The sequence below is a fragment of the Saccopteryx leptura genome, chromosome 4, assembly GCF_036850995.1.
Source record: "Saccopteryx leptura isolate mSacLep1 chromosome 4, mSacLep1_pri_phased_curated, whole genome shotgun sequence".
Classification (NCBI taxonomy): Eukaryota; Metazoa; Chordata; class Mammalia; order Chiroptera; family Emballonuridae; genus Saccopteryx; species Saccopteryx leptura.
Genome location: NC_089506.1, coordinates 221,406,543 through 221,417,035, shown reverse-complemented (window position 1 = coordinate 221,417,035; position 10,493 = coordinate 221,406,543). Strand labels below are relative to the sequence as shown.

At 55.7% G+C, this 10,493-nt stretch overlaps 1 protein-coding gene across 3 annotated transcripts; it reads right to left on the bottom strand.

Annotated features, from left to right (window-relative positions):
- Positions 1-557: 557 nt before the first annotated feature.
- Positions 558-10,369, bottom strand: NDUFAB1 (NADH:ubiquinone oxidoreductase subunit AB1). 3 transcript variants are annotated; one of them, XR_010751206.1, is made up of 5 exons: positions 10,182-10,369; positions 4,566-4,688; positions 2,604-2,806; positions 2,032-2,130; positions 558-713 (listed from the first exon to the last, which is right to left on the bottom strand). XR_010751206.1 is itself a non-coding variant. In XM_066383431.1 (5 exons), exons 1-4 carry the CDS (start codon positions 10,335-10,337, stop codon positions 2,039-2,041), a joined length of 459 nt encoding a protein of 152 aa, XP_066239528.1. In that variant the 5' UTR covers positions 10,338-10,369; the 3' UTR covers positions 558-709; positions 2,012-2,038. The 3 variants fall into 3 exon arrangements, 2 of the variants coding, with proteins under 2 accessions (XP_066239528.1, XP_066239527.1); XM_066383431.1 differs by having other exon boundaries at positions 558-709; positions 2,012-2,130; positions 2,719-2,806; XM_066383430.1 differs by having other exon boundaries at positions 2,719-2,806.
- Between the last annotated feature and the right edge of the window lie 124 nt (positions 10,370-10,493).

Here is a 10,493-nt window from a genome sequence, read left to right as displayed (position 1 = left end):
GTGGTAGCGCAGTGGCTTGGCAGTCAACCCGGAATGCTGAGGTCACCGGTTTAAAACCCCAGGCATGCCGATCAAAGCACATATTAGAAACAACTATGAGTTCATGCTTCCCACTACCCCCACCCCTTTCTCTTTAAAGTCAGTAAATAAAAACTTAAAATATGTATTAATAAAAATCAACATAAGAATGCACCTTACGCCTGACCAGGCAGTGGTGCAGTGGATAGAGCGTTGGCCTGGGATGCTGAGGACCCAGGTTGGAAACCCCAAGGTCACTTGATTGAGTAGACTCATCTGGCTTGAGCACAGGGTTACCAGCTTGAGCATGGGATCACAGACATGACCCCAAGGTCGCTGACTTGAGCCCAAGGTCGCTGGCTTGAGCAAGGAGTCACTGGCTCAGTTGGACCCCCCCAGTCAAGGCACATATGAGAATCAATGAACAACTAAGGTGCTGCAACTATGAGTTGATACTTCTCATCTCTCACTCTCTCATGCATACACTAAAAAAAAATGCACTTGATAGACATCACTGAAAAACTGAAGGCTGACAGGTGTTGGTTTTATAGATTTATTTTCAAAGGGCAAAAACACTTAAGACAACTTAAATACAGTCTAAAGAGAGCTCCTCCGTCCACGTCAGCAGTGATGTGGAACAGGCTCTGACCTCCATGCTAGCTGCTCCTGCTGAGGCTCCTGGGGGAGAGGTCTGCCTGCAAAGGACACAGCGAGGTCAGCGTCAGGGTGCGCTGTTGTGGGCGCGCTGTTGTGGGTGCGTTGTTGCGTTGTTGTGGGTGCGCTGTTGGTGCGTTGTGGGTGTGCTGTTGTGGGCGCGCTGTTGTGGGTGCATTGTTGCGTTGTGGGTGCGTTGTGCTGTTGTGGGTGCGTTGTTGTGGGTGCGTTGTTGCGTTGTGGGTGCGTTGTGCTGTTGTGGGTGCATTGTTGTGGGTGCGTTGTTGCGTTGTGGGTGCGTTGTGCTGTTGTGGGTGCATTGTTGTGGGTGCGTTGCGTTGTGGGTGCGCTGTTGTGGGTGCATTGTTGGTGCGCTGTTGTGGGCGCGCTGTTGTGGGTGCATTGTTGTGGGTGTGCTGTTGTGGGCGCGCTGTTGTGGGCATGTTACGAACTTTACAGGGAGACCTCTGGGCTGCTACACCCAGGGGAACTGAGGTGGTAGCACAGATACCAAGTTTTACTTAGAAAGTCTGACCACTTATGACCCTCGAGTCCAAATAACAGTATTCCCCATGTATAAGACGCACCTTAATTTTGGGGCCCAAAATTTAGGGGGAAAATGTATTACATAAAGTTACTGAACTCAAGTTTTATTCATCATAAGAGTCATACAATTCCTCATCATTGTCAGAACCAGAACTCCCATCCATGAGCTTGTCCTCATCTGTGTCTGATGACGAATCACTGTCTTCAACAAGGAGCGCAGAAAAGCAGGAAATGCAAGTAAGACAGTCTACAACCACTGCAAAGACACACACAGTTTCTAGACCCGATTTTTCTGGAAAGGGTGCGTCTTATACATGAGGAAACGCAGTGTTTACTGACCAGCTTCGTTACCATCGAGCTTCAGTGATTCACACACAGAGCCCCAGGCAGGCGCAGTGCGGCTCCCAGTGGCCTGACAGACAGACGAGTGAGCAGAGCTGGGAGGAACAGGTCTCCCCTCTTGTCCACAAGCCTCTGCCTCACAGCCAACAGCCAGGCCACCCCGGTTCCTGACAGCGGGCGGGGCTGGCCTCGGGCCACAGGGAGGCCGCGGGCTCCGCTTCTGGGACAACTCGTGGGAGGGCTGGCACTGGGAGTCTGTGCGGGAGGAGACCGCTCCCACCTCCCCGTGAGGACGGAGATGACCACGAGGCTGGCCCCCTGGGAGGCGCTGGTGACCAGTGGCCTGCGTTGTACAGCCACTGAAAAACCTGTCAGGCATTTCCATCTCTTCCCAAGTCTCCACTTCACTGAAGAACCCCAGAGAGATTAATTCTACGTGAGAACGTCATACTTATACGTCAAACTATTTACCTGACACTTATTCATACACATCCTTCTTATCTGCAATGTAATCTACAATTTCTTGTGGACACATCAACTTCTCCGCATCTATATCAGGAATTTCAAACCCTGAAAGTAAAATTGACAACAGCGTGAGCGTAGAGAAAGTCAATCCTTTGGACCTGAAAGCACTAACACTCGATCGTGTTTCCACGACCCCGAATCCACTGGGGCTGTGGATTCTAGTTCTGTTCTAGACAATGTGTGTATCAAACTGGCCGTAATGGTTGGTGGTTTTAAAGGTTTAATTCACGTAATAAAAAAATCACCCAAGTAAAGTGTAAAATTCATTTGTTTTCAGAATCGTCATGAGGTTGTACAACCATCAATATCATCTAATTGTAGAATATCTGACTGCCCCAAAAGAAATCCCATACCCCCTGCCCTGGCAGGTACCTACCACGCCTCTTTAGCATAATTGCTGAGGCATCTTAGTTTAGCTAAGTTCTGCTCTGTCCGATGGCACAGAGGTCCCCATTCATCCCCACAATTAGCTGTGAAGCCTCGAATTGTCTTAATTCGCACAACTAACTGGCACAAACCCGGGTAACATGGAGTGTGCACTGGAAGCACTGCAGGAGACCCCGGCCGGCGTGCGGTGGTGGAGGCAGGCGTGCTGCTGTTTCCACTGAAGACCCAGCCTGCGAGTCTGCTTACCAAATTCGTCCTCCATGGCCATGATAATCTCCACTTGGTCCAAACTGTCTAAGCCCAGGTCTTTCATAAAATGCGAATTCACTGAGAGCTGCAGGACAGAATTCAGTCTATGAGCTTCCGCTTGCAAGACAGCCGAGTGGGACAGGGCTACTGAGTCATCACACGGAGGGTCTAGTTCTAAAGAGGGGCGCCGGTGACCCTGACACATCTTAACATGCACTGGTGTGTGCTTGCTGTGCTCTACGTGTTGACATTTGACTGGACTGATTTAATATATAAAAAGCTAACAGCCCTGGCCGGTTGGCTCAGCGGTAGAGCGTCGGCCTAGCGTGCGGAGGACCCGGGTTCGATTCCCGGCCAGGGCACATAGGAGAAGCGCCCATTTGCTTCTCCACCCCTCCGTCGCGCTTTCCTCTCTGTCTCTCTCTTCCCCTCCCGCAGCCAAGGCTCCATTGGAGCAAAGATGGCCTGGGCGCTGGGCATGGCTCTGTGGCCTCTGCCTCAGGCGCTAGAGTGGCTCTGGTCGCAATATGGCGACGCCCAGGATGGGCAGAGCATCGCCCCCTGGGGGGCAGAGCACCGCCCCTGGTGGGCGTGCCGGGTGGATCCCGGTCGGGCGCATGCGGGAGTCTGTCTGACTGTCTCTCCCTGTTTCCAGCTTCAGAAAAATGGAAAAAAAACAAAAACAAAAACAAAAAAAAGCTAACAGTGGCCTAACCAGGTGGTGGCACAGGATAGCGTCCACCTGCGATGCTGAGGTCCAGGTTCAAAACCCAAGGTCAGCAGCTTGAGCAAGGGGTCACTGGCTTGGCCGGAGCCCCCAGTCAAGGCACATATGAGAAGCAATCAATGAACTAAGGTGCCTCAACTACAAGTTGATGCTTCTCATCTCTCTCCTTTCCTGTCTGTCTGCTCGCTAAAAAAAGCTCATGATGGATTTTACTCTGTATGTATTTTATTAAGATCTTTGGTCACTGCTCTGAGTGACATTTGAGCGTGGTTTTTCTGGCTGCCTCATTAACAACTAAGACACTGCACCTGAGAAGCGACCTCCCCCACCACCAAGAATAGCAAACAGTGTTTATCATCACCTGCCTCTAATTTCAACTTCAAGATCACCAGGAAGAATGCATCAAAAAAACCACATCCACACAGACCATCCTGGGGATATCATACACAGCACGGTGACTCGAGTGAGTACTGTCCTGCATGTTTGAAAGTGGCTAAGGGAGTAGATCTTAAAGTTCCTCATTACAAGAACAAATCTTTTGTGTAACTATGTGTTAATTCACGGAATATACAAATACCTGGAACAATGCCAGGTTTCAATTATACCTCAGAAAACCAACCCAAAACCCCACTATCCTACTCACACAATACATTCACTTATTGAAGGAATTTTTTATGTGTCCCTATGAGAAAGATTCCAGGAGTTAAGAAAGGTGCCTAACAGTGTTGACAGAATCTGCCCACTGTGTTTTTAAAGAAGGGCGGGGCCCTGGCCAGATGGCTTGGTTGGTTCGCACATTGTCCCGAAGCACAGAGGTTGCTGGTTCGACCCCCGGCAGGGCACACACAGGAAGAGACTGGTGTCCCTCCCTCTCTCTGACCTGAGATACAGATCCCACGGCACAGATGCTATACATACGTGTATGCCTGCGTCCTTGCATACGTGCCGAGTAGCTCTGGAAAGACACACAGGAGGCTGCTCTCACTGCTGCCTCCCGGAGGGGATGGGCGGCTGGGAGCAGGGGGACTGGACTGAACATCCTTTTTGGACTGTCTGAATTTTATACTGTGACGAAAGGCTCCTTTAAAGCAAAAGACATTTACAGCACGGGAGTTACCTTCTCTGGGTCGATCTTGTCATAGAGCTTCAGGACATAGAGGACGCGGTCCTTGATGCCTTCTAACGTCAGAGGGGGCGCGTCGCTGTATCGGCGGCACAGCTGTGGAAGGCGGCCTGGTGTCTGCGAGGGCAGGAGAGAGACACTGAGCCTAGAATGCCTCCTGGGAGCGCACTAGCTGGTCTCAGACGTATTCCACAGAGCCATCTGATCAGACGGGCCCCAACGGGCACTCTCAGAAGCCCTAGCACGCAGTGGCATAAACAGGGGCCTCCCTGCCCCCAGAGCCAGGACTGGCCCGTCCTGCCTCCTGTTCAGCCCTCAGGCTTTGAGCCTAAAATCGTGCCAGGTCTGCTGCAGAAGGGCTTGTGTCCATTCGTGGCACCTGCGGCAGCCACCGCCCCAGGAAGCCTCTGCCACTCTCACTGGCATACCCAGTCGAAACCACCCACATGGAAGAGCTGTCATGGCAGAATGAGGGGTGGCTCTCACTGCGGCCACCACCGCAGGGGTCTGGTTCGGCCCACTGGCTGCCAACCCAGAGGAGAGGGCGCCCGTGAGTCCTCCCGGTTCCTTTCCTGTCGGGGTCCACCCTCGTCACGGCCAAACCTCAGGCCCTTCCGCTCTCCACGGTCATCTCAGTTCCACCTGATAATCACCTGTTTGCTTTAGAGTGGGTCTAGGGTCCTGACTGGGCGCCTTCACCCAGCGTGACGAGCCCCACGTCACGGGTCAGCGGGCCTGAAGCATGGACAGCACAGTGCAGAGCGAGAGCAGAGCAGCAGGGACGGTGGGGCTCAGTGTGCAAGTCCCTGATCTGACCTGGTCTGTCCTCCTGGAAGTGTGCTCAGTACTGGGGCTTAGAGGTCTTGGGGCATTTCCCGTAGAACAACACAGGTTTTGCTGGCTGGGGCTCAGGCGCCTGGGACTCAAAGGGACATGGGACGTCGCACACTGTGAGATGAAGCAAACGCGTGTGCACGGCTGCACACAGAGCTTACACGGCCGAGAAACACACACAACCAGCCAAACCCACAGCCAGGCACTGATGCAGGTCTGATCAGTAAGCCGCCCGGAGACGGGACTGACTCTAGCAGGCGTCCCCAAACCATGGTCTGCGGGCCGCATCCGGCCCCGCCGCACTTCCGGAAGGGGCACCTTTCATTGGTGGTCGGTGAGAGAAGCACTGTATGTGGCGGCCCTCCAACGGTCTGAGGGACAGTGCATTGGCCCCCTGTGTAAAAAGTTTGGGGAGCCCTGCTCTAGGGAGTATTTCTGGAGCCTTGGGAGTTCCAGAGCACTTGCTCTTGTTTGTCTAGATTTATGGCCCCTCCCCTTGCGAGGGCAGCGTGGGCCAGGAGCCCTGTGGTGTGGGAGGACGCGGAGGCCCCCAAGCGCAGAGGAATGATGCAGCAGGAAGAGCTCGGGAGCAGGCGGGAGCAGGAGGGAGCTGACCCCAGACAAGACCTCGGGGCGGAGGGACTCAGTGGCGACCTCGTCTGGGCACCCCTGCTGAGGAGGGGCCCGCAAGGGGAGCCTGTTGCTGTCACTGCCTCCTGCCGGAGGAGGAGGAGGACGCTGGTCAGGGTGTCTGTACACGGCTACCCACGTGGCCCGCTGCGGGTGGCACCGTCCCTGGCAGCAGGGCAAGGCCTGCAGAGGCCAGGCGGACACCCTGTAAGTGCACGAAACTAAAGGGGTCTCCGCCAGGCGGCATGAGCAGCTAACGGGGGCCGAGGCGAGGACTCAGACCCTGGAACGAGCCGGCCTCATCTGCACCCGGCACTGGCTCTCACTGACCTCTCCGTGCCTCAGTGTCCTCACCTCTGAAACGGGGTAAACGGCAGTGCCGCACACAGCACGCCGTGGGGTGTCAGACACACCGAGAAGGGCCCAGCACTTCAGGTGTCCGACTGGTTTCTCATCACCAAGTCGGGTGCTGGCACTGCCCTCAGCACTTCCCATGCGCTCTCCTTTAGTTCTGACAGAACTGAGATGCACGGGACCACCACCCCGTTGGAGATGAGGAGACTGAGGCAGAAAGGCCGCCTGGAGGGCCTACTGCCTCCTTCCTGCTGGATCTCTGCTGTTTAAAAAAGATACATGTGTTGTTTCTGATGTTAACTGTTCTTCCCAAGATGCACACCCAACAATTCTACTGAACAAAACCTTCCGCCCAGACCGCAGAGCAGGCCCGTGTGCAGGGAAGGGTGGCTCCCTGGGGGGGGGGGGGGGGGGGGCAGGAACCAGCCAGACCTGGCGCGTCCCTCGGCACACACCTTCACGCCGCCTGGCCCCTCTCACCGAAGGGAACTTGGAAGGAACACACACGGACGGCTTCGAAGGCCATTTCTGCCAGCTGCCCCCTGCACAGTTCCACCAAGCAGCACAGACACCTCGACCTCCCGTCTGGCAATGAACTGCTCACTGTCCACAAAACAGCTGCTCCCAGACTCCCACCTGGGGCTCCAACCAGAAACTCCAGGGCCAATCTCCCCTCTTCCCATTGTCCCTCTGTCACACTCAGTCACCCCGCATGGCTGGCTGGGAGGAAAGGTGTCACTTACTCCTTCAACAATCCTTGTTTCATGTTCACTCCCTGACCCAGGCGGAGAACACCCCCATTCCCCGGTGGGCACACAGGGCCCTCCACAGAAGGCCTGCTGTCTGCTGCCTCGCCCAGGGCCTCTCCCTCCCACAGCGCCTGCCGGCCCATCCTGGCCTCGGCACGGGCCTTGGCGCCCTGCCCTGACTGCTGCAGAAACTCTGCCTTCAAGACCACCCTCACTGCCGTGTACTACAGTCCACGGGTGGGACCCAGCCGGTTCAAACCAGTTCGGCAGAACCCATACCTAATTTTTTTGAGTTCAGCAAACCAATTGTTAAAACGGCCCTTGTCATCAGGGTTCTCTCTAAGGTGGGCACCTGGGCAGCCACCCAGTGTGGAAATCACAGATTTACATTCCTTACTCTTTTTTAACATTCATCTGTGCAACAGCGTAGTCTAAGCGCCTGCAGTCATGTTCTTTCGGTCCATGGGTAAAAAAAATTGCAAGTGAGGACGCCAATCAAGAAGCAATATGGGGGGGGCCCTGGCCGGTTGGCTCAGCGGTGGAGCGTCAGCCTGGCGTGTGGGAGTCCCGGGTTCGATTCCCGGCCAGGGCACATAGGAGAAGCGCCCATTTGCTTCTCCACCCCTCCCCTCCTTCCTCTCTGTCTCTCTCTTCCCCTCCCGCAGTCAAGGCTCCATTGGAGCAAAGTTGGCCCCGGGTGCTGAGGATGGCTCCTTGGCCTCTGCCCCAAGCGGCAGAGCATCGCCCCTGGTGGGAATGCCGGGTGGATCCCGGTTGGGCGCATGCGAGAGTCTGTCTGGCTGTCTCTCCCTGTTTCCAGCTTCAGAAAAATACAAAAAAAAAAAAAAAAGCAATACGGATATGCCTTAAATCATAGTTTGTTTTTTGCCAGGTATTGAATATTTTTTCATTCATATTTTCAAGCTTTCTTATAATCTAGTTCTGTGTGCGTCTTTTATTCTCATTTAAGTATTAAGTGCATGAAATAATGAACTACCTTTCAGTGTATCTTTTTTTTTTATACTTGAAACGGTTCTCCGGGCAGAGCCAGTGGGTAAGTTCCTTGAACCCCAGCCCTGGGTTAGACCTCCTGCTTCTGTGCTCTGTGCACACCTGTCCTCCACGTGGCAGTGCCCTGCCTTCACCGCAGGACTGCCTCCACCTGTGCTACAGGCTGGAATGACAACGGTAAAGAAGACGAGACTCCTATCCTCAGAGAAGCTACGCTCTCATGGAAAAGACCGATCCAAACGGATCAGTTCAGCTGTGACAAAAATGAGACAATAGTTATCGTTCAGTCCTTGCAAACCAGGAAGAGAGGGGCAGATGATTCAAGGAGGGAAAGGCAGGCCAAGAAAAGGAGAAGCATGCGAGTGCCGTGTGTGCGTGGGAAGAAACGAGTCCACGTTGCCTGAGATTTACGGGCAAGGTGGCACGCCACACAGGCTGGCACAGAAGAGGCCAGGCCACGGCTGCAGCCCTGAGGAAGACAAAAGGGTTCGTCTTACCGGGGCACCAGTGGTATGGACAGGCCGCAGTCCTTTTTACCGGGGAGCCAGTGATATGGACAGACCGCAGTCCTGAGCCCATCACTGTCACACACATGTCACCCGGCCCTGGTACCAAGACCAGTTTTTACGTAGGTCCCGTGTCCCACAGAACTCTCTGGAAATTCTCTGTGCTCTGACTGCGAGACAGTTCAGATGCAGGGCCTGAACTGTAGTCGTGGCCGGGGGTTAAGGTGATGGACTAGATTCAGGGCCTGCCAGGGTCAAGTATCAAACTTCTGGGCTCCAGTTTAGACCACAATCCTTTGTTTCCTCATCTTCTATTTTATAGTCTTATCTTTTTATAACACATCTGCTGGAAGCCCTTTGGAAATGACTCTTGGCCCCTTCCCACAATCTGTATTTTAACCCAGGTGATCCCTACACAGAATCAAGTTTGAGTATCAGGGCTCTAAGTGCAGGGACCTGCTGCTTTTGCGTCTTAAGTCGAATGTTACCGTCTCAAAGACAGAACACCTGAGCATCTCATGTACCGCCTCCTTAACTTCAGGGTGACACTTTCAACCTCTTGATTCCGTCAACAGGTCGACCTCCCATGAATGAACCTCCTGCCGTGTCAGTAAATCTCAACACTGGCCGCACAGAACCATCACTGGGCGCCCTGGGCACCGCCCCGAGAGACTCCCGTTCCTTCTCCGGTCCTTTTCACTCTTCATCAGCCTCGAAACCACTATGACAAAGAAGTCCCAGGGTTTGAAAGGGGGTTTCTCTCACCTTGAACCCTGGGAGCCTATCCTACCTTAAGACTGCATTTCTGAATCTTGGTAAACTTCAAACAAAATCCCGCGCCAGGGCCTCATCCCTGCCAGTTCATCAGAAGGGGGGATGGAGTGGGGGGTGGAAGGGATTTATTTTTCTTCCTCTTTTAAGTCTCCCAGGTGACCTGCATGTGCAGCCAAGGGTTGAAAATCACTGCCCTAAGGAGAGTGTCAGCCTCATAAATGTTTGCAGATTAAAAACAAAAAGACACTCCTGTTTCCGACCCTGACCTCCAGGAGGGAGAAATTCAGGGAGAGGCCTGCCCCGGAGAGGCCGTGGCCAGCGTGGCTTCCCTCCCGCAGCCGGTCATCACTTTCCCCTGGAGAGCTGTCACCGTAGCGACTCGGGTCACCGGGGCGCACGGCGCGGGCGCTCTGCCTGCCGCATCTCCGCTAAGTCTCGGCGCCGAGGCTCCGGGGAGCGACCAGCATCCCGGGGCGCCGTGCAGACCACGGCCGAGCGCGGCGACCCGACAGCCCGCGGTGTCGCTCGGCAGCAGCCGGTGCTCGAACCCGGGGTGTCCCTAGGTCCGACCGCGGGTGTCCCTAGGGCGGCACGGCCTCGCAGCAGCGCCGACCGAGCGCCGTTAGGCACCGGGCGCGGGAGGACGCCCCGGGCAGCCCGCCTCCGACGGACGCGGCCCCGCGGCCCGCTCCCTCCCCCCGCGGCCCGACCGCTGACCCCTGTCCGGCCCCGGCAAAGTCACCGCGAGTCACCTGCGCGAGCGCCGCGGCCGCGGGCCTCGTCTGCGTCCCCGCGGGGCACAGCGCGGTGCCGAGCGGCCGGGCGGCGGCCAGCGTGGGCAGCCGGGGCAGCGAGCCCAAGGCCGCGGGCAGCCGGCGGACACAGCAGGAAAGGACACGAGCCGCCATGCCTGCGCCGACCCAGAGTGCACTGCGCGGCGCGCGCGGGGCTCGTTTCCGCTCCCGGGGGCGGGGCGGGCGACGCACGGAGCGGCGCTGCCGAGCACACGGGCGGGGTGGCGGCCCCTGGCGGCCCCTGGCGGCACTGCGCCCTCCAGCGCACAA